Here is a 23,838-nt window from a genome sequence, read left to right as displayed (position 1 = left end):
ATTCCAAAAAACGCTTTTTGAATTGAATTATATGTCAAACATCCATGTGTTGAGTAAAGTCGTCGTTAAAAACAAAAAAAATTGAAAAATCTTACTTTTCGATACAAGTGCTAAAAAGTACAATTTTTCAGCACTGGTATTGAAAGGTATTTATTTTCCATTCTATTAGAGAAAAGTAGGCCGTTTCGTTGCTTGGTCAGACAGGACAGGAAAAGTAAGTAGTTTCACAACGGAATTGCAAAAAAATACTTTTGATTGAGTGGTAAATATTCAAAATCTGGCAGCACTGTCGAAAGTTATGAACGTAAAATGAACAAAAAACGATGCCCCACTTTGACAAATCCTCTACCGAAAGATAACTGGATTTACCCAAAGTCATATCTGCTTACACCAAACAAACAGACCGATTGTCACCACTTCTCCAATTTCCAGGCAAGGAATCCTCTCCCAGCTCAACCCGGGGACAAGTTGCCGGTAGAATCATCACAGCTGTGTTTATTTACCTGATGCGTGCGTTTGTGTATTCCTGGGGGTCACTTTTATTGGCTTATATTGAAGGAAAGCCGCCGTGTCTGATCAATGAATTTCAATGGAACCACCCAACAATCGGTTGATTGTACGAGGTGTGCGCGACATTCAGTGAGCTATATTTAGTTCTGCAGATTGAAGTCTGAACTGCAGTTGTAATTTATTCAAGAATACGAGAATCTTGGATTCAATAAACTCGTTGATAGAATTGTGACGAGTCGGTATCTTCTAAAACCGCTGACATTGGATAGAACATCTGAGTGGGAGGTCCCCGACGACACTGGGCCACATCAGCTGAGTAGGCACAACTCCACACCACGTTACGAAACTGTTCGTCGATGTCCATCATCCAATACAACGCTGCTCCGCGCCCTTTGACAGCAGTTGCGGCGTCGTGCGTTTGTTCAAAGAACTGGAAGTCTGACAAGTCTTCCTCGTCTATTCCATAAGCGGCGCACGCTGCACTTTTGCACTTTATGAATATATGCAACGGCGGAGCTATAGCTGAGAACCGCCCGAAACGGGCGGCGCACGGCAGGCCAATTGTATAATCTGATTAGCGTTTTTATTTACTCTCTATTCTGTGTGGGGCTTGCGATTTTCATAACAGCCGCGACGAGCTGTACAATAACACGAAGTCCTACACGATCGTTCCGAGGAGAGAGAGGATGACGACGGCTTTGTGTCACACAAACGAAGGTTTAGAAGTCTACTTCTGGGTGAGGTGTTTGATCTGAATTCTCGTGGGATGTACTGCGCAAGGAAAGGCCAGTGAACGCGCGCTGTAGATCCTATTAGGTAAGCGGGATTAGACCGCGTCCGTTTTGGGAACTGGGGCATTGAAAGCGAAAGCTGCATGTTGACATTGGAATTCCGCGGGACAGCGCGAGCTGAAGTTGTTAATAAGAGAAGGGTTGCTACTGCCGGTACTTCCGTACTGAAATCGCGCACATGACTGGTATGTAAATATAGATAGAGAGTTTATAATACCCTAAAAGACATTCCTTCGCGAACTGGGGTGTCGCGAGTTCACTTTCAACGGGCTTCCCACACACCCCATCAGGTCAACTGGTTGATGTAGGAATTCACACGGCTGTCGATCACTCGAAGACCCACAAGTGTGGGTAAGTGTTGAACGATTCCAATGACCGACCAACACCGAACGAATACACTGTAGTGGGGGATGTAACACGGAGTCTATTATTGAATTACGATAAAGTGCCGCGTAAACAAAAGTGAAAGGTCATCAATCCCATTGTGCGATTCATTCTGACTTCTCGTACGAAAATTGATTCTTCCATGAACTTCAGCGCCCACCAAACATCTTCTAACCAAAACCAAAATAACCCCAAATCTAATTATCCATAATTGCAGCTATTTTTCACGCGCATTCCGTTTCGGTCTGGCCGGAGAGTTATTAGACCCCGTCGCGGAGTCGGCAGTAGTCATGACCTATGGGGCGATCCGCACGACGTCAACACGTGCTGCTGCTCGTCTTCGCCCGACGACCTGGTTTACATCCGCAACTTCTTCTCGCGCAAATGTGTCACGTGTAAAGGCGTCCAAAAATGGAACTCAACTCCGGGTGTGTTTTTGCAAATGAGCAACGAAAGTGTGTTTATACGTTTCCGGCAGCCGTAAAATCCGTTTGCGGAAAGTGTGCAAAAAAGAAAACATTTTAGAAAGGGCGCAACCAGATGTTGTCAATTTAATTTATGCGACTCAACGAACTCACCATGCGGCTGCTATCAGCAGTGTGAGTTGAAACGTGCACGTACGGAACACCCAGAGGATAAATCCGCAGCATGAGCGTCGAGTTCTGATCGCAGAAGGAAGAAGCATCGAGAAGATCAAGAAAACGTGACGGTGACGAACCAACAGATGATCCAACGATTCTTGACGCATGGTTTGGATTTAAGCTAAGTTGGATTAATCAGACTGAATGATTCGTGGCGGGTCATGTGTACACAGTTTTGAACTGGCCAAGAACTGGGTGTGCGCCAAAAGGTCGAACGACGAAATACTCTTAGAATGCAGAGTTGAGATTAGAGCGTCCAATTTCCCGTCCCGGGAATTCCAGGGATTCCCGAAATTCAAGCGGAAGTATACATTTTCTTAACTTTTTGGTACATTTTTTTAAACTTGCAATAGATAGAACTATTTTTTTAAATTCAATTAACTGCTTTTATTGAACTTATCAGTTTGTCTGAAAATTTCATGTCAAGATTTATTTCAGATGCTAATAATTTCTGAAGCATTCACAACTAGGAATAGATCTTGTTTATTTGTTGGGAAACAAAAATTACGGTATTATGATAGAAAATCACAAAATTTGATAATACAGAAAATTCACCTAATTCACTAAAAAGATGATTTTCAATCACTCCTGAAAGTTTCATGAAGATATTTCGTGACTGAACTGAGTAAGAGACGAATTAAGTTCATAATTTTGCCATGCGCAAAGCGAACTGTCAATGGACCAAACTGGCTGAAATTTGGGGTAAAGACTCGGAATATCCCGTGTGCATGACGAAGCCCGATTTTGAAATTTTGCTTTTTTAAAAAATACAAAAATCAAAAACTGACGATTTTTATATGAAAAACATAAAAATATTTTTATTAGAATTATGTTTTTGAAAATCGGTCTTCGTCATGCACACAGGACCGGTTCAACGAGTCTTCACCAAAATTTTAAGCCGATTTTGTCAAAGCAGTGTTGAGATATCTTGGCACCTGTTTTTTGAAACTGCAAACTTAAAATAGTTATATCTCGGCAAAGGTATATCCAAATGTCTTCATATTTATTTTGTTAATAGATGAAAATATATATTTTAATGCCCTGCAAAAAGATTTAAAAAATAGTTTAAATGTGTGCTCATACCAACCTCGGACATTTTTGACGATTTACATGTATGTAACCCCTTAAAAGGATTTTTGCTAGAAGAATTAGGTTTATTTGTCTAAAAGTGTTTGAGAAATTACAGTCAAAAGTTAAAAATTTATAAACTACTAGAGCTACCAAGGGAGTAAGGTTTAAATCTGAAACTACTAAACAACTTTTTTTTTCTATGATAAGGCCGTTGCAAATATTTTCCAAAGTTTATGTGTTTAAGGCATTAATTGAACCTAACACTTATTTTGACCATTATATTTGTTATTTCATACTATTTTGTTGCAAAACATTAACCAAAACCAGGATCAGAACAATTTTCGATAAATTTCAAATTTCCCAGGAATTCCCGGGATTTCCCGGGAATTTTGTTGAAAATTTCCCGTTTCTCGGGAATTTTGTAACCCCGGGAAATTGGACGCTCTAGTTGAAATGTTACTAAATTATGCTTTTTTTGTAATGTTGTACCCAATACTATTTAAGAAATTTTTAGATCGATATAAATACTGTTGTTGCTAGTATTTTGAGGAATCTACCTTTTTCACGAACATTTATTCAAAAAAAAAACAAATCGACAGCCGTCAATTCGAGCAGCACGCATTGTAATCAATCGTAGTTCGTAGAGTAAAAAAAGGCAAGCCAAAGCTCTCTCACAGCATTTACTTCAAGCTCTGCATAGGGGCAACAGGAAATCTACCGCACATTTGAATGCGCGCGGAGAAATAAATTTACACAAAATTATACTTAAAACGCCCCATTCTCCGGGGTCCCTGCAGCAGGGTTCATGGCTTCCCGAATCGTAGATTCTACCGCGTTCAGTTTGACCTTTCGAGGGGAAGTTCAGCAGCGAATGCTAGAAACTCTGTGCGGGGAAAGGTAGCTTTTTAATTTTCTCTTTCTTCTACCGTGTAACATCCATAACATCAGACAACTTCTTTCTTTCTGTTTTTTTTTCTACTTTAAGCTGTTCGCTATTATTACGCATTTAAGCATAAGCCCCTCTTGCGAACGTATACATAATTATTTATGTGCGTTCGCGTATCTTCCGTGGGGTACACTTTGCACAGAACACGGTGAAGAAGTGAGCAAAAACAACTCACAAAGAGGAGGTCGAGGGACCCCAGAGCACACCTGGGTCTGCGCTGTGATTCATTCAAGAAGTGTGTGCACGAGGTTCCAGCAAAGTCAGAGAGCAACACACACAAAAAAAAACGAGACCAAGATTTGAGCTCCCTGATTGTAAGTGGGGTACGCGTTGGGGTCTTTAAATCTGAAGCCATCCGGGAAGGGGAAGCCAGAGCAGTCATTCAGAGGGAGCTTGAGCAGGGATTTGGCGAAAATTTGTTAGATTTTTAAATGCATCGCGAGACCCCCACAAGACAACAAAGGAAATCGTAAGTTGCTCGTGAATTAATTCGTTCCAGCCCCTTGCGTCCCCGACGAACCACCAGAGACCGCAAGTCCACCCAAGTCCACCCAACCAGCATACAAGCCGTGGAGAGAGAGAAACCCTAACCTAATGCTCGATGTAGCACGTTTTCGAGAGTTCCAAGCGTTGAAGCGCACAAAAAACGGGTTAAATAAAGAAACATCGGGGCTCCAGGAAGGTCTGGGACGGCGAGGGAGACTTGAGGCGCAACCAGAAACCGGTTCTCTCGAGAGATCTCCCGGTCGCGGCTGAGCCGGTGTGAGTGTCACGGTTATCCGGACCTTCCTTTTCTTTTTGTTATTGTCGCGGCAGCGCAGGCACCAATACATGGGAACGCCAGGGAACGAGCCCACAAGCAGGGGGACCCTTAAGATTACCCCGTAAACCAGCAGTTATGGGTTCGGGTCGGAGATTGACAACATCCACCAAGTTGATGTGGTGTTTGTGAGGGCTTAAATTGAGCGCTCGTGTTGGAGAGGTGAACGAAAAAAAAAAACAAGCTTGTCCGGGAATCAAGTGAAAAGGAAGCTGAGCGGAAGGGACCTCTAGAGTTTCATGTTCCTTGAGGGTTGTAGTGTTATTGATGATCATTACGGCACAATGGCCGGTGACGAAGGCTGGGGTTGGAGAAATTTTACAGTTTTAATTCATGGCGAAATATGGTGTGAAACATAAACATTTTTACATTTTTCAAAAATAATCAAAATCTTCCTAATAAATTAACAAATTATTAAAAACACCTAATCGAAAAAAAATATTAAAATTTATCAGCAATACATGAGATCATACCTGATTTTGAATTTGACCATTTAAAGTTTTTGTCTTTAAATGTTTATGCACACTAACTTGCCCAGAATAAATAACCCTCTGCTCCACAAGCGGAAAACGTTTTTTTGGGGTTTTTTAAGCATCTGTGTAAATTTTGAGCGAAATTGGTTAAGATTAACTCATTGACTCGAGCCTAAAGTTGGTAAAAAAAATGTTTTTCATGCAAAAACTAAATTTTTAAATCACTAATGACATTTCACGATCGAGTTCTACAGCTTTGGCATGATGTACAAAGTTATAGAACATAAAATTTCCAATAATAATCTCACTTGCGAGAATATTTGGATGAAAGTAGCGCGCTCTGCAGGCAAAACCGAAAGAAAATTGGGTTATTCATACATTTTTTCGATTTTTTTCCCATACAAACTTCACCCTCGAGTATCAATGGTATAGATGTTGACCTATTTTGTTCATATTTGACCCAGAGTCCTAAAACAGCTCAAGGAACAATAATCAGCTTGTAGAGCGAGGTTTTGAAAAAAAGTCGCATATTCTGGGCACCCTAATGCACACAGAAGAATACGAATTTGAGCAACTTTTTATTTCAAAAGTAAGTTACTTTTGTTATTTTAGCAATAGTCTTTGTGCATCTATTTTCTTTCTTCACAAAATCGAAAATTCCGTTCAGCATCATCGTCCTTCACTTCTCAATTTCATCTACCGGGCCACCAAAACCGATGACCATCGTTCAACAAATTAAGCAAACAATCACAATAAACCGACAACCGCGCGCGTCAAGGTACTGCGTGCGTGCAATCTCATTAACTAGAGAGAAGTCGATCAAATTTTTCTTATAGCGCCCGTGAAATAAAAAAAAAGACACCAAACTCTTCGCGGCAGATATTGCTCGCCCTGCTTGAAACTGCCTCCACTGTGAAGTAACCCACTGCAGCACCAGTCGGTAAAGTAATAACGAAACCCTAATTCAGCCTATTATTTAAATCCAAACGAGCTGAAAGCTAATACAATTTTACGCCACATTACCCACCGCGGAGCAACGGCAACGCGCATCTGGAATAAAATCTGAAGCTCTGCACAATGATCTTTCAACAGCTACTAAAATTGATCTATAAAACCCGCGCGGAGAGGGCGAACGAATCAAAGTTCAATTCAGGGCCCCGCCGCCGCAGGCGGAGGAGAGTAGGTTTCATTTTGGGCAGACGGTAAACAAAACATTAGTAACACTAACCGAACTCCACGCGGCCCATAAACCGTGACGCGTTGAAGCGAGGCAGTGAAAAGAGGTAATAAAATTAAGTAACACTCGTAAGATGTTGCGACCAGTATCGATTCTTGAGTCCGGAGAGAAGGTTCAAGGTGGCAATTACAATTACCTTCCCCCGGAATCCCCGGCTCCGAAATGCTTGACTGCTTGATGACCGGCTCGCGGTATCGATTCTGATGCCCCAGAAGTTCAAAGAGGAAGCAAGGTAATTCGATTCGGTCCAATAAGTTCTGTAAACTCCAATTTGGGCCAGCGCCGAAGCGATGGCACTCTTTTATTGGCTCAAGCTCACATTACTAATGGCTTGAAATTCGTTGTTTTCGACACCAATCCGAAGTTCTGCAGCGCCCCTTGGGCTTGTGATTGAAGGATTGATTGTAGGCTATTAGCCAAATCGATTTGGTGTCAATCCGGTCGTCGCTCAGAACATTCGTTTAACTGTGTCTGACAAAAACTTGGGCGAACAGTAAAGAACCAGATTTGCCGCCCGTTCAGGTGAAAGAATCGACTATGGCAAGACAACTTCAGCAAAGATGAGCCCCCGGAGGGGTGGTTGCAAAAAGTGTAAACAAACGCATCGTGTACGCGAAAGAAGGAAGCTGACCAGGCCAGTTAGTCCGCGGGACCGGTTTTACAGTCTATACGCAGATGGAGTTGGAGCAAAAAACCGCAATACCGCAGAGCAACAACTTGGACGTGACCATCGGGGATCATGTTGCGCCCGTTGGACTGTCAACTTGGGTTAGATCCGACGTAACATGGTGCTTGAACCACGCGCCGTGGATTCGATCGAGACCTTGGTGGAAGGGGTCGAGTTTAATGTTGAATCTAGATATGACTTAGTTAGAATTAGATGACGTAACAGTCATACGGAAGCGTTCAAATCATCTGACAATTTTGACAGTTAACAATGCAAGAATAGTGAAGTAAGATGTCAGTGGCGTAGTCAACACTAAATGTCAGCGGAGATTGGTTTGGGTGTACAATCGATCAATCGATTAGAATTTAATCTCGCACACTTTGTATTACCAATTGACAGCATTACTGGCAGCGTTATCAATTACTTGAAATGATAGCCTTTGAATTGAAATCGCTTCCGAGGGCTTCCCTACACTTCCCCGCCGTATAATTACAGATCGTATCACCAACGACGATGATACTGTAGAAGTTGGGTCTAACAAAGATCTTCTACGCCAGCTGGTGCTGGTCAAGAATGATTCGTCAGCATGTTGTTGCTCCCGGTACAAAGGGCCCAAAACAGACCCCAATTAACGCGTACAAACATGTTCAAAGCTACCAACTTCGGCCAGTACTTCAAGTTCCAATAAACGACTAATAACCGGACCGTATGGCATCCGAGGGCAAAAACGTTAACCGGGAACCGCAGCAGGTTCGATCGTTATCTTACCGGCTGGGTGCTGATTGTAGATTGAAGATTTGGGCAGCCCCAATTAGACACCTACTGGGAATTATTAATACTTTTTTGTTCTGTTGCGTACAATTGGAGTCTATATTGGCACGAGCAGTTCGCTCAAAGGGGTCTTAAATGGTCTTTCAGAGAAGTAGAGAAAAAATATCCCAAAATTGATTTCCACTCGTGCTGAGGGAAGACCACTTCAGAGAAGGAAGAAGCGAATTAATCTACACAACAAAAACATCGTAAAATTACGACCGAATGCTGGGATTTGTTCGCTGAAAAGCGGAAACAGAATTGATTCTTTCCGCTTTTTCGGCCCGAGAATGGAACTATACCGCGGTTAAGCCAATTACGCCGAGTAGATCTCCGGCACGATCGCGTACGAAACGCAAACTGAATGATCTCCAGAACTCCGAATCCAAAACAACGGATCTCTTACCCAAACAACAACAAATACTGAAAGAAGCCTCACAAAACCAGTTTCTTTCGTAACATTGCCCCCTAAGATCGAGGGCTTCTTCTGGTCTGCTACCGCGGGGTCTCTCTCTCTAGGAGTGTGGCGCTTCTGTCTGCCTCCGCTTCGTCCGCAAGTTCACCGGGATGTGTGGCCACATGAATATTAATTACAGCTCGACCCACAGAGCAAAGGAGATGCACGCCGGAAATCGGAGTTCATTAACAAATTTTAGACCCCGCGTGTTGTGCTGTTGTCGATCAAGACCAAGAGTTTGGGGATGATCTGCGCGCTGACATGATCTCCTGCTCCCGAAGTCGAACTTACTGATCAAACTATTAATAATCAAATTATACGGAATTATACCCCGGAGCGGGATGGATGCGTACCCCGGTCACGGTAGGACCCCAGGGATTCCCACGGTGAGAGTGAGTTCTGTAGCGATGATGATTGGGGCTTGGCCGCGTGATCTTCATTGCGCGCCGGAAAGAATAAATTATCGTTCTACTTGTACGTTGTGGATTTGCTCTGGGACTTCGATCGGAGTGACGTTTCAATTATCGGCGGGAGCTTGCGCTCCCGTCGTTGCTCTCTCTTTCTATTGGCTGATGCACGAAGTGATTTGTTTACTTTTTTTTGGTACCCTCCGCAAACGTTTTCCGGGAGAGATCCGGAAAAAGATCCGGCAGCAATTTGTATTGTTTTGACGTTTGCTGAGGGTGCCGAAAAGTTTGGTTATGTTCTGCTTGCAAAAGACAATATCCATTCATTTGTTTGGCAGAAATGTTGACAACGGATGTCAGTAGCTGGGTCATCACTGAATGTCAGCGGAATTTTGTTTGGGTGTATTGCAAAGGTCATTTAAAATCTAATAGTTGATTCGGAGAGCTACTAGCTCATTAAGAGTTACGTACTTAATGCAGGCAGATTGGATTGTAGTCAACAAAGCAGTTCGAGGCTTCCTCATCCATATAATTGTAAAACGCGTTGTTGGGGGCAATCAAAATGGTAATCCCATAAACAATGGACCACGCGGAACTCGTCAGATATCTGTCTTATTTGCACCACCCGGAGATGATTTATTTTGACTGCCGTCGCACCTCCGGGTGCCATATCGTACCGATTAAGATCCGCCGAGGATTGTATTCAAATCGGTGTGCATTTTGACAGCTCAATTAACTTTCGGAGCACCCACAATGGGACGGATCTGTCTAATTGGCTTGACGACTTGATTAAATTTATCGCTCGAAGCTTCCCAGCTAAAGTGCATTTGAGGTAATAACTCTAAACGATGTGAACTACTTGGTGGCATATCTGCCGAGAGCAGAACGATTTATAATGTCGGTATTACGTGACAAAATTTTCCGAGACATCTCGCGCAGACTTCCCCCTGAAACAATACACGAGTTCTGTCATTTGCATCACTAATCCATCAGCCGAGGAGGCTGCCCGTAATGAACGATCTTCTACTGCTTTTTAATTATTTTGAAGCCTTAATGGGCACGTGATCCGTAGATTTGTGTGGCACATGCCACACAATGGTCCGAAATGACCGTTTTATGACTCTATCCACGGACGCCATCTCCAAATGTCAACCACTGTAAGTAGTGTGACTCAAACGAGCGATTCAAATCGCGTTGCGCTGCGGGGTGTCAAGTTAACGAAAGATTTCAATTACACGTGTTGCTTTACTCGGTGATGAATCTCTTGGGCGGTTCCTTTCACCTGCAGTGGGTGCCACGGTGGCTTTTTTTGAGGGGAAACGGGGCACGACATACCTCAAAAGAACTTTTCGATTTATTCAAAAGGTAGCAGCAACCCCCTTTCACCTTATTGCGTTGAGATATTCAAGAAAAAGGAACGCACGGATTAAAAACTGGTAGAAGGACAAGTTCGCAAACATGGCCCTCTGGAGAGGGCTTATCCGCGCCTTCTTTTTTCGAATACAATGTTGCAGTCGATTTCCGTTCAAGTCGCGTGGCATAATCAGGGTCATTAATGCCAAGAGGGAATGATTAATGCGACAGAGTGGTAAATATTTTTCCTCCCGAAGACAGCTTGAGGACATCGTTACAATGCGAGATGTGTCATAACTTACGTTAAACATCTAGTTGGTGAAACTTACCTAAAATGAGAAGAGAGGAAAAAAATCATTAGTAAAATATCAATCAATCAATGTGTGTCACAGTAGTAAGAATTATACAACAATTTCCGACAATCGCACCCACTGCGTACCGTTATCAGGCCCATTTTTTGTAATTCGATGTTTTATGTCCCGATGAGGTTCCATAACAAACCAGAAAGACAATATATCCAACGTAACCGTCCCCCTCGGAATTGTGCCACTTTTTACGACCCCGTCAAGATTTCTAGTTTGTGTCCACGGGGCAAACCTCCAATCGATATGTAACAGCCTCGGTGACGGCCCCAAGTCAGCTGGGCACACACCACACACTGCAGACCGAACTGAACGTAAACATTTATTGATAAGGAAAATCATTGACTCTTTTTATAGCGATGACTATACCGCCGCCGCAGTGCGAAGGTGCACAGCTGGCGACTTCCGTCCGATAAGAACGCACTCGAAGCAGACTGGCTGCCTCGGCCCTTCTTTTTAGACCGACATTTTCCCACAGCGAATCCCCAAAACTGGAGCGAATCGCTGATCCCTCTCGTCACAGAACGAAACGGAATGTCCCACTTACTGCTGAACGAACTTGGACGACTGACCAACCGAGAGTTGGATCGCCGAGTGCCGCGGTAACTCTCACGAGACAACGAACCCCGGCGGCGGCGTGACGAAGTGAGTCAGCAGCCTAGGGTAGCGCCGCAACTCCGCGATCTCTATGATCTACGAAACGTGTAGAACTCTTATTGGTCGCGTGTGCCGCCTGTCAAACCGATTGGCGGTCAATTTCGTAAGTAATTGGCTTCATGCCGGGGTCCCCGAGTAACCACAACAGGCTATCTATCTATAAGCTCTCGCACCCGCAAATGTGGTGGGCGCCCCCTCAAACCTATGATCTATCGATGGAAAAGTGAGTCCGTTGAAGTGCGTAGGACTTGGACAGTTCGTAGCAGCTTGGAGCCACGACAAGGACAGCTCAGGCTTTCGACGTGGAGACCTCGAACCCGTCAGAAAGTAGTGTATTTCAAAACAAACTATCCGTGTATCGGTGAATGGAGAATTAGAATCAAAAGTAGCGGACTTAGCACTTCAACAAGTTCACGAAAATAACTACAATTGATACTGGCAACAATTTGACAGTAATACGATCATGACCTAAATTTATGACCTCACCCTCATATATCGATGCCATTGACAAAACCAAGACCACAGGCGTTACAAAGGTTCCATCAAACCCATTCACCCAAGACGTATCATCTCTTTTTCACTTTACACGCGCAACAGCAACAGGCGTGAAATTGAATTATTAATTAGATCCATTATTCTGTGACTGAGGAGCCCCAGATATTGGCCAATAAGCGTCAATATTTTTCCAGCTCCGTCAAAACCATTCACTGAGCGAAGCTACTTCTTTCACGCCTCCCCTTCATCACTCTTTTTATACGACTGAGTCTGGGACGGAATTTCTGCCCTGTCTGCCGGTCTGTCTAATGGGCACCAAATAGTACCAATTAATTCATTTACAGAGTGAAGTGAAAAATTGCCAATAAAGTGTGAGCTGTGCTCTTCCCCCCGGCGCGATATCACGGGCCACCAGCAGTTTTATGTGAAGATGCATCTCGGTTAGTTGCAGGGTTTTAGTTTCTTCAAAATCATAAATTAGTTTTGTCTTTTTCTCTCAAAACTGTTGTTTCAAAAATCTTTCAAATAAGGTAAAGATTTTGAAAATTTGGCAACCTTTTCTTAAGTAACATAGAAAAGCTGGCAACCTGTCGAGATGGATCTTCTACGGTCTTAGACGTCAACAGACAGAGCAAAAGAAAAAAAAAGCTGGCAACCTTAGGGTCCTGATTATCGGAAAAAAAATCACTCACTCGCCGCCAAACGAATATTTACAAGAGCCCTTGACCATTCGCGATCGAACACGACTCGCTAGCTGCCAGCGTCTTGGTCAATCGCTGCACATAGCGATACAAATACTTCGTGAATATTTTTGCCTGCTCAGTCCGTCGACTCGCATCACAAACGATTTTGTTCAGAGAGGAGAGAATCTAACAAAATACCAGCGCGGCGCTCTTTTGGCCTGCCCTACCACATTTTACCGTCAATTAGAATTCGGTGTAGTGGAAATTGCTGTCAAATGCGTCTTTGATGTTGTGTTATCAATATTTTTTTTTTAAATATTAATGCTAACATTGATTTTAGGCAATTTCTTAAATAATCATAGCAAAGCCGTCCGCAGACTATTTTGAGTCAGCTTCGAGCGACATAGCGCAATCGGTTTCTTTTGAGTCATTCGCTGTACCACCCGATTGGAATGAGAGGGAGAGCAAAAGAGAGAGTTTTTAGTAGCGATTGGTGTGGAAGTGACAAGAGGTAAGAATGGATCAGAACAGCTTTGCGTCGCGTTCGATTTTTGCTCAAGAGTGAAAGGGTCTGTTTTGAGCAATCAGAAGCTTTAATCAAGCTTCAAAGTGTGTTTTGATAGAAATGGTATACATAAAAAAAACGAAGTTGACTTTATAGCTGTCGGCCACCATTGCTAGTACCAACCACTAGTGTCTTCCTTTTATCTACAAGGACTTCGCCGCCCTGGGCTCCTAAGTGTATGAAAGTATAGCTCGGAACGACGGCGCCGAATACCCATATTTACACAAAGAATTTTAGAGCGCCCGCCGCGGGATTCGAACCGGTGACCTCTGGATTGTGAGTCCAGAGCGCGGTCCGATTGATCCACACGGGCGGGAAATGATATACATGCCTCATCGAATATTATGAGATTAACATTTCAGAGATATTCTGACAAAACTGGAAAACTTTCAATCATGTTCTATTATCAAGAAGCCATTTTGCATTCTAAGTTATTCCATTCAAATATTAATACTTTTTAAGCAGCATTCATATACAAATTTTATCGATATTTTCAAAAATCCGAATGTTCAAATCGGATTTTCTGATCGATTTGGTGACATTGGAAAAGTAGATATTGATGAGGAGAATTCATCAAAAAATACTTCAAGCTAAAAGAGTTGCGATTTTTCAGCAGTGCACAAGACTGTCTTATTTAATTTATTTTTTTACTGAAGTCACTGGCGTGCACATGGTGGGGCAACATGGGGCAACTACCCCACCATCCTCAGAAATTTGTACTAAATTTGGTCAAGGGGTGTCCACAAATGACGTATTTTTCAAAACGTCCATATTATTGCCCTACCTTCCTCAAAGAGCTGGGTACGCTAGTGATTGAAGGGCAATATGGGTTTGGGTCCCATTTTATAAATTGGGTCATAAAATTCAGTTTCGCACGTTGGTGAAAGTCTCCGCCAAAAAAAAATCAATAATAATTAACATTCCACGACGACTTCTAGAATATCCGCTAATCACATCTCGCTCCAATAAAATCGCGAAAAGTTTCATTTCAATTAGCGCAAATTCTCGTAAGCCTCAAAAGTGCCTTCACGCTCACCCCGCAAGAGAAAGTACAAACAGAGCTTTTGTTTGTCACTTCTATCAAGTTGATCGTGACCGCATGCCCGTTCAACCATCTGCGCGGCAATTCGCGCAAATTTCGCGATCATGATCTTCTCGTGTCAACCCCGCACGAGTGCAGCACGTCTGGGTGCAATAAAAATAAAAACAAAAAAAAACTTTCCGAAACCCAGCCATAATCCGAGCTTATCGGGTTCGATCCGCCGAAAAGTGAAAGGAAATTGAAATTCTCTCTCATTTTTAATACAACTGGGACGAAATTTATCGATCGGGGTGCGGTGTGTTGACGCACTCTGTCACAGTCCAGTTCAGAGGACGTTCTCGTACTAATTATCGCTGGCTGCGCCAGCCAGTTTTGCTGCAAATCGTAATCCTTTTATTTTTATATGGAACCGATTTCTCAACGCGTTGTTTGACAGTGGCAATCATCGAAACCTCTTGATCCAGATAAGATACACGTACGATTCGCGTGTTTGGATTTTCAAGGTTCATTGATTCGACTCATTTTTCAAAAATGCTCTCTATTTTGAAATATTGATAAATGTTACAGATTGCAGTCGATTCGTCCAATTTGGAGAAGCAGTTTAGCGTATAATAATTTTTCACCATTCACGTTTCGCTTGTAGCATTTTGGACCAATTTTGGGCTCTGTTCAGATCTGCCAGATCTCCGGATTCCGTATTGATAGAGCAGCGCTCATGGTGTGAAACAGTTTAATTGTTTCATTTTCAATTACCAGCGTTGGATGCTTGCACTTTGCGAGCACATGCTACTTTGTTGTTTTGACGAGCTTGAAAGCTCGAAAGATGCCAAGTACTTTGCTCGAAATGTTTTGATTTCGAAACCCCGTTCAAAGTTTATCTGCTCATCAGTGAGCAAAACTACCCTGAACAAACACACACCAACTCGAGTTGGTAAACAAAAATCATGGAAATAATTTTTCGGAACGTTAAATCTCAACCACAGCAGCACCATCACCCATCAGGAAAAAAAATAGGTAAAATGAAAATTAACCTGAAATAGCTCCAAGTCGGAGAGCCGCGAGGTCGTTTGTAAGTAGTCAGCCGCGGATGAAATTGGGCTTGAAGATTTGCCGGCTTGTAAACGCCAAAGGAAAACAATGCAGCAGTGTGTGTGTGTGCTTTGGGGGGAATAGGAAAAAATTGGAAATTTTACGCTACATTTTTGATTGCTTTAACAGCTGAGCGCGCGTTGTTGGGGCGAGATCAGGTGTGTGGCACCCGTGAAGGCCAAACTGAGGAAGTTATTTTCATGCAATTTGACTTGGCGAACAATGATTGAAGTAGAAGAGTCGATTTTTATCGTTCGATGATGATTTATCATACATTTTCTCAGTAATTGTTCAGTTCTTTTTATTTGCCAAAAACTTAAAATTTAATATGTTTTCTAATTATTTCCGGGACCGTGGTGTAGGGGTAAGCGTGATTGCCTTTCACCCAGTCGTCCTGGGTTCGATCCCAGACGGTCCCGGTAGCATTTTTCGAGACGAGATTTGTCTGATCACGCCTTCCGTCGGAAGGGAAGTAAATGTTGGTCCCGGACTAACCTAAAAAAGGTTAGGTCGTTAGCTCAGTCCAGGTGTAGGAGTCGTCTCCCTGGGTCCCTGCCTCAGTGGAGTCGCTGGTAGGCAGTTGGACTAACAATCCAAAAGTCGTCAGTTCGAATCCCGGGGTGGATGGAAGCTAAGGTGTAAAAAGAGGTTTGCAATTGCCTCAACAATCAAGCCTTCGAACACCTAGTTTCGAGTAGGAATCTCGCAATCGAGAACGCCAAGGCAATGCTATAGAGCGAATAATTTGATTTTTTTTTCTAATTATTTCAGAAGTAATTTAATTAAATTAATATTTAATTTATAATGTCTGCCCATTTTACTGCAAAAAGTAGATTTTTCCTTTTTTTTTGTTTGCGCTTTTCTTTACAAAAAAAAAATACATACCTTGGAATCCTGTTAATGAACTCCTCTCATTATTTGAGTATGTTATATGAAATTTACAGGAAATCCGATAACAATATTTTTGTCATTTTCGCGGTCAAAACGGCATCCTTATGTTTCATGCGATATTTTTAAGTTTAAGGCAGGATTTTTGATCCACAAAATATATTTCCAAAAAGACAGCAAAAATTGGAAGAATAAAATCCGGTCTAACTGAGTTTTTCGTTATAACTATAGTAAAAAAATATAAGCCTATAAAACACATTTAAAGAATTACAATAGGGGGTGTGTGAAACATTTTTAAAATATTTTAGATTTTGAATTTTTGGTCAACATAAAATAAATAATTATTAGCAAATAAAAACATAATTACCTAAAAAGGACTATATATTCTTAAATACCCTTAAATTTGCGTCTAAGCTAAAATCCATCAAAAAAGATGATAAGAAAAAAATGTTTTTCCCATTTTTTCGTAAAAAAAATCTTTTGAAAATTAGCTTAAACTGGCTAGGACCATCCTAATGTATAAATAAAATAATATGTGCCTTATTATTTTTGCCAAAGAACCTCCTGACAGAAATGAGACATTTAAAAAAGAGAATAAATTCGATCAACATATTTAGAAATCGATACTAACATTTGAGTAGAGCGGAACTATGCGGCAAAAAATTTCATGCTAAACAATGAACTAAAAAATAATGATTTTTTGTGATTTCGAGGAAACCACGTAATCTGTGAAATTTGTACTTGACCGTAAAATTTGTTAAAAACCGTGAAATGTCGCGAATTTGGAAGCCATGTTTTTCTCCAACATGTATTTATTTAAACTTTAATGTTATAATGTAAACACTTCACAAGATTTTTAACTGGAATAATGGAAGTAGTTGTGAAAAAGTGCATTAAAAATTTAAAACTCATTTGTAATGATATTGTTAATTTCAATTTCAAATAAAATACAGATAGTTGATTATAAAATGTGTGAAAACAGTTTTGATTGTACATTTTCAACAACAAAAATCTAGTTATGAACTTATTCTTTGAATTAATCGAAATTCCAAAAATAATTAAATAAAAATGATTGAAAACTTTGAAGAAAAGGCAAAATATTTCGAGCTATTTTATTTCCAAATCTCTGTAAAATCTATTAAAATAGCGATGAGAAAATTGTGTATAGTCCAGACTCGATTATCCAAAGGCCGCGGAAAAATGTCACTTCGGATAATCGAAGCTTCGGATAATCGAATCACGAAATTTTTTTTTCTCGTTGTCTAACTATTGATTGTCGAGCTTAGGTATGACCCTTAAGCTACGCTAAAATGATTTATAATTTTTAAATCCAAGATGGCGGCCAACATGGCGGTGATGCAATATTGAAAAAATGCATTTTATTTTTTTAATATGCAATCAACAACTTAAACTTGACTAAAATGGGGTCGTAGAACTCAAATTTTATGTTAAAAAGAAGAAAATTGAAAAAATACGAAAATAGTTTTTTTGTTCCTAATTTGATTATCCGAAGTCCTATACAAATCTTCGGATAATCAAACTTCAGATAATCGAAACTCCGGAAAATCGAGGCTTCGGATAATCAAGTCTGGACTGTATAACGTGACGAAAAAAAAGTATATTTTGGTAATGAATGAAGTTTTTTGTTCAATTTGGTACAAACTACAGATTTTAAAAGCAGTTTAGTATTATTTATGATTTTCTGGAGGTATCGGTTTTAACTTATGTTAAAAAACTAACGTAAATGGAATTTTACTTTTTTTAATTTTCAATTTTCCCTTATCACATTTACAATTTTATTCCACATATTTTACTAATGTACTTTTGGTACCTAAATGTATTGTTTTGGAAAAGCTTCGTTATTGAGATATTTTGGCATATAAAATTTCTAAAATTGCAGTTAAAAAATGAAAGCTGAATCATAAATTCATAAATTCCTTGACCAATTGCTAACTGTTTCAGTAACTTTCCTGTACACAATTCCACACTCTATATTTTTTTTTGCGTTTATAAGCAGAGTTTGGAGTACTGGTAAATTCCAATGTTTTGTAATTGACATTCCTTTTTGTCGTGAAAAAATCACTTGCCCTAATAATTGTTATTCAGGGCCCAAGAAAGTTTAATTTTCATATGACTAAAAAAGATTAAATAATATTAAAATTTTATCATCATTATTTTTTATTCAACTGAGCGAAAATAAACTTATAAATTGAATCACCAATAATCGATAATAGGAAAGGGCTTTCAGGAATATTTTAAAAGTTAAGAGAAACCAAAAAATATAGTCACATCTATGAAGAGCGAAAAAATAATCACTTCAATTAAAATATTTGATTATTTTGACATAAAACAATACAAAAATGCTAACTATATACCGCAAAACTTTCCACCCCGTGGCGCTCCACCATTTTCACTTTTCATTAAACACATAAATGAATCGCGCGGTTAATGAAATATCGCGCACAGATAAACAGCCCGTTTGTTGCGTGTGTGGTTTGAAGAGATTGTTTGTAGCGTAGCGTGGATGGCTTCATTGGGCGGCATCATGTCGGTGGGTTATGCTTCCATGTTTCCACAGGGTGGGGGCGCAACAGGAAGGGACTCAACAAGTGAGTGAAAATAGTTTTGTTACGCGTCAGTGCTTTTGTTATGCTCGCGTGCACCCATGACTGACTGACTGACTAAGAGCGTTTGTGAGTGTGTTTAGTTTAATCGGGATTACGCAATCTCATTATCTCCGTGGATCTGTGCGGGTTAAGCCATGTTAAGGCATCGAGCGCCTCAGATGGGATTAAGCATAGTGCAACATGCAGCATGTTGCCTCACAGCGGCACGATCCACCAACGCCGTTGAAGACAACGTACAGTCTTGATAGTTAGTAGCAATGTCTTAAATTCTGAAATTTTAAAAAGTTTATGAAATCTTCGTCAATTACAAGCTTGAGGAGAATGTAATTATCATGCCACAGTTTTGACTTCAAAGAAGTGAAGGGAAGCTTTCTCCAACTCCGGTATCGCTCGACGGCAATGAAATTAATTTGATCGCATTTTTTAAATTAACCATAACGACTGGCCATAGGCGCATCGTTTAATCATCAAAAGCGCGCACGCAACTGCAAAATATTGAGGCGCACATCATCATATTTACTACCCGCGAATTCCCCTTCAATTTCTCCGAATCCCAATGGCCGATATAGCCCGCGCGCCACAACTGGGTCACTGTCGACGATGCCACCTTGCCGCCGCGAACATTCACTGTCCGTTTCGCGTCCAATTTGCTTAGTCCAACGACCTATCCTCGTGGGTATTTTACTTTCTTCCAGTCCGACTGACTAACTCCGCTGGCCGCGGAGTCCCAGCTATGCAATCGAGCCATTTTTATGCGCTGCCTAGCGCGAAGTACGTCGTTTGACTCGACAACGATTCCACGACCACGATTTCACCCAAACATCTCACCCGGTGAAATGGAATGTCCATCGGCCCGCGCGCGTACTCAGAATTTTGGATTTCACCAACTTGGGCTGGCGGTGCGTAACAGCACACTGGCACAAAGGTTTGTTAAGGGTGTAATTAAGTCACGAAGGCAAATGCCCTTAATCGTTCGACGTGTGGTGGTGCCATTGTCCGCTTAGGGACTTACACGTGTTCGCTTGGGCGAGAACTATGATACCTTATGGACACCGGACAATAGGCAGCAGCTCTACATTTGTAGCTACATGCGTTGGACATACCACGGCGCGCTAATCCGTAAATGAACGAGCATAAAGCAGTTCGGTTGTTTTGCTTTTTTTCTGCTGAATTTTGGAGCCCCCTCGCGGAGGTATCGCATTTCACGCGACGTCGAGCGTCACAACAAGCTGGCGGTTTGGTTACTTTCACTGATATTTTGTAGTTGTTGCATGTATCCTTAGTGGACGTCCGTGTCCAAAAAAAGGTTTCGCAAATCCGATAATCCACTTAACTGGTTCGATTCCGATGGCGTGGGACACATAATTGGCAATCTATAGAAACAACTGATTTCTATTATGAAGATCCACAGAAATTATTTTTTTAAATGTTTAAATTACACTCAAATCCCGATGGTTTGACACCATCTGTTGTCAAACGAACGGGGTCACTTTTTCGTTTGACACCCCTTTGGCACGGAGTTCACACACACACTACCAAACGTTTGTTTTGATAGTATTCGTGAGCGCGGTGTAAAAAGTCAAACGAAAAAGTGACCAACTACCGGGGGTTGAGTGTATATGGAATAGAGGAGAAAAGCAACTCGCGACAAAATTTTGAGGCTAGGAATTTTGACAGGTATGATTTTCATAAAGTATTCGCCTCCTTTTCTCTCCCACAAAAAAACTGAGGACAATGTAGCTGTCAAACTAGGCCAAAATGTTAAAGTCACTCAAAAAAATGAACTTTGAGTGATTTGAGTTCATTTCTGACGTCACGATTTTCTCCTCTATAGAGGACATCCTGAATCTTAGAAAAGATAATCTATTTAAAAAAAACTAAATAAAACTCAAGATAAACACACTAAACTCAAACCCCGATGGTTTGACACCAACTGTTGTCAAACGAACGGGGTCACTTTTTGGTTTGACACCCCTTTTACACGGAGTTCACACTCACTACCAAACGTTTGTTTTGATAGTGTTCGTAAGCGCTGTGTAAAAAGTGACAGTTCGTCACTTTTTAGTTTGACTTTGACCAACCAACGGGGTACAAACTAAAAAAGTATCAAGCGAAAAAGTGACCAACCACCGGGGGTTGAGTGTACACAGACAAAAATCAATTATCGAAATCGTGAATATTGTTCATGAATGTGAGAACCACGAAGGAATTTATTCATGAATAAACGTGAATATATTCCTTCGTAGTTCTCAAATTCATGAGCAAAATTCACGATTTTGGGAATTAACTTTTGTCCGTGTTCTGTGAAATAATAACAACAACATACTAGAGCAGTATTGTTCTATCGTTTTTGGTAACAAATTGAAAATTATTTGGTCACAACTGATCAAGATATGACTGTTCGGCAAATTCCTCGTCTCTCTCAACGATCCCAAACACCTGAATGGAGTTCACCATTGAACTTGACAGCCATCACGGTGATGCCCCAAAGATCGCGAATCATTGCCAAAAGAGCAAACACATCGGAGAAGAAGAGTACTCGGCAGCAGTCTCTCTCCGGCCAAGGCTACAAAGTTGCACCTTTTACACACATCAACGTCACCGTGCGCTTCTGGTCACACCGCCGCCGCAGCCGCAGGTCCGCCGCGATCACCAATATGGAAAGTACTCACGGACGAGGAAGCGAAAAAAAAACACCAACAACAACATAACCGCCAAAAACCTGTCCTGGTTTTGTTTCGTGCTTCTTTCTCCAGCCACGCCACGCCGTTTAATGACGTTTCCAATTTAGAAAGTGGTCGCTCGCGGGTGAAATGCGCAGCGGGTTGAGGGGAGTGCGCGAGCGATCGCGCGCGCTGAAACTTGTTTTGGTCATTCAGCGTCCCTTTAAAGATGTTGTTCTTGTGCGTGGCGTTGTTGTTCTGGCCATAGCGATCGCAGGTCGTAAAAACGAACAGCAAAAACCGCATTTCCTGAGCCGGAAAGTACCGCTACGAAACGTTCTGGAACTGTTACGGGCGAGGCTGCGTCAAGATGTGTCCCAAGTGATGACCGATACGTCAATGAACTGCACACACACGGCTTCAGGAAGTTGTCCGTCTTGATTCGGATCGCGTCGTTCTGGCAACGTAGAACAAAGAGATCCCGTTCGGTCGCGCCAAAGCTCGCAAATGTCATGATATTTACATCACGGCGCAATAAACAGTCGGATCTCTCTCAGGCCGAGACACTTTGGAGTACTCTCGTTAACCTATTTATCGAACTGTTGTGTTTGGGTTTTGCGGCTCGGGCGCCACGAAATTCTCCGCGAAACAACACAACTCTTAAATTCACGATCACGACGCTGCTGGGATCGAACCGGTGGAACCGGATTGCGACGAGCGTTGCCGCGCTCGCGCACACTAGGTCATGGCGTTGAGCTACACCTACAACACACAGGTGGCTTCTAAAACGCATGATCATCGCACACTGGAGTTGCAATTATGACACAAACACGTAATCCGGTATATTCACGTAGGATGAATCATTCGATTGGCAGGCTCCAACGGACTAACCCCCTCCCGAGGTTGAACTCTACCTTGGTTGACTCATACCCCATAGCGAATCCATGTCAGGCTTCTAATAACCTGGTACCATTCAAATACTTCCAACTTGGAGGGACATATTTATGCTAGGTGGTTCGCCCATACATCATGTGCGGAGAATGCGTTGACCATCAGCTGCTGGAACTTGTCCGGTAACCCGATAGTGGTCAACCATGACGCACCCATCTCTGAACCCTGGTGGTACTCGGTGTGAAGGATTTTAATTGTTCTGACGTGCCTGCGGGGGAACGCTGGGAGTGAATTATATTGACGTTTAGTGGGGTACCGTTCCGGACCGAAAGCGGTTTTTTTGCTGTGGATCTAATTAACACAGAAACCCACAACAGTACACAGAGTACGCGGTCAGAACGTGGACAACAAAACAACCAACTCTGAGCGGTGCAGAGAGAGGCGGGTGGGTTCACCAATATATCAATCTGATGTATGCGTTGATGTTTGTGGCGCTGACAGGTCCGACATCGTGAGCTTATGGGTTTATGGATTGACCGGACCGGGTGAGTACCGTTCATAGAACCATGCGTGCGTTTGGGCTAATAAGCATAACCGTTGGCTGCAGTCGAGAAGTGTGTCAACTCGGAAGTGAAGTCACATACACTCAACTGTTGCGGTTTGAACTGTGATGAGAGTGTTTGTCGCGCATTTTCCTGCGTACATTATTGGAGAGGGTCGTTACTAGAGCAGAACATCACGGAAGAAAGTCGGCAGGTGCTTGACTGTGATTTATTTTTAAGTGGCGACATAAAAAAAAAGGTGCTTTACTCGATTCTTCCGTGTATTCTTGATGAATACGGAACAACTCTTTTTCGCTAGATCATATACTAAATGTATTTAACGTCCAACCGAGTTTGAGGTGAAAAGTCATCGATTGTGATTGGACACTTAATAATATTTTAGCTGAATGAATGTACATGGAAAAAAATCTGAATAAATAAAATTAAAAAAAAAATAAATGAAGAAAAAAATTAAAAAAAGTTCAACCGAGAGATAACAGCTCCTAAACTGGTAATTAAGCATACTTAATGCTTAAATCATGAAAAGTTTATTTTTTCTCAAATTGAAAGTTAATTTAACAAATTGAAGTTAACTTGCCCTCAAATATATATCTGAAAGAAATTCCTTTTAAGGAGTTTCAGGAGTAGTACTGTGACAGTCCAGACTCGATTATCCGAAGGCCTCGGAAAAAATGTCACTTTGGATTATCGGAACTTCGGATAATCGAATAAAAAAAAAAATGTTTTTAAGTTGTCTAATTTTTGAT

The 23,838-nt window shown here is 41.6% G+C and overlaps 1 protein-coding gene across 2 annotated transcripts in view; it reads right to left on the bottom strand.

The window, feature by feature from the left end:
* The window catches only part of LOC120431447 (signal-induced proliferation-associated 1-like protein 2), a 42,369-nt gene that overhangs the window by 14,697 nt on the left and 3,834 nt on the right, over positions 1-23,838 (bottom strand). The window contains exon 1 of one of the 2 annotated variants that reach the window (XM_039596564.2): positions 11,007-11,036. The exons of the other annotated variant lie outside the window; for it this stretch is intronic. Coding sequence (XP_039452498.1) covers positions 11,007-11,021 — 15 coding nt within the window. The 5' untranslated portion in view covers positions 11,022-11,036. Of the gene's footprint in view, positions 1-11,006; positions 11,037-23,838 lie in introns of those variants that run through there. 2 annotated transcript variants of the gene reach the window in all.

The sequence above is a fragment of the Culex pipiens genome, chromosome 2, assembly GCF_016801865.2.
Source record: "Culex pipiens pallens isolate TS chromosome 2, TS_CPP_V2, whole genome shotgun sequence".
In the NCBI taxonomy this organism is placed as follows: domain Eukaryota; kingdom Metazoa; phylum Arthropoda; class Insecta; order Diptera; family Culicidae; genus Culex; species Culex pipiens.
This window is presented reverse-complemented; position numbering and strand designations above follow the sequence as displayed.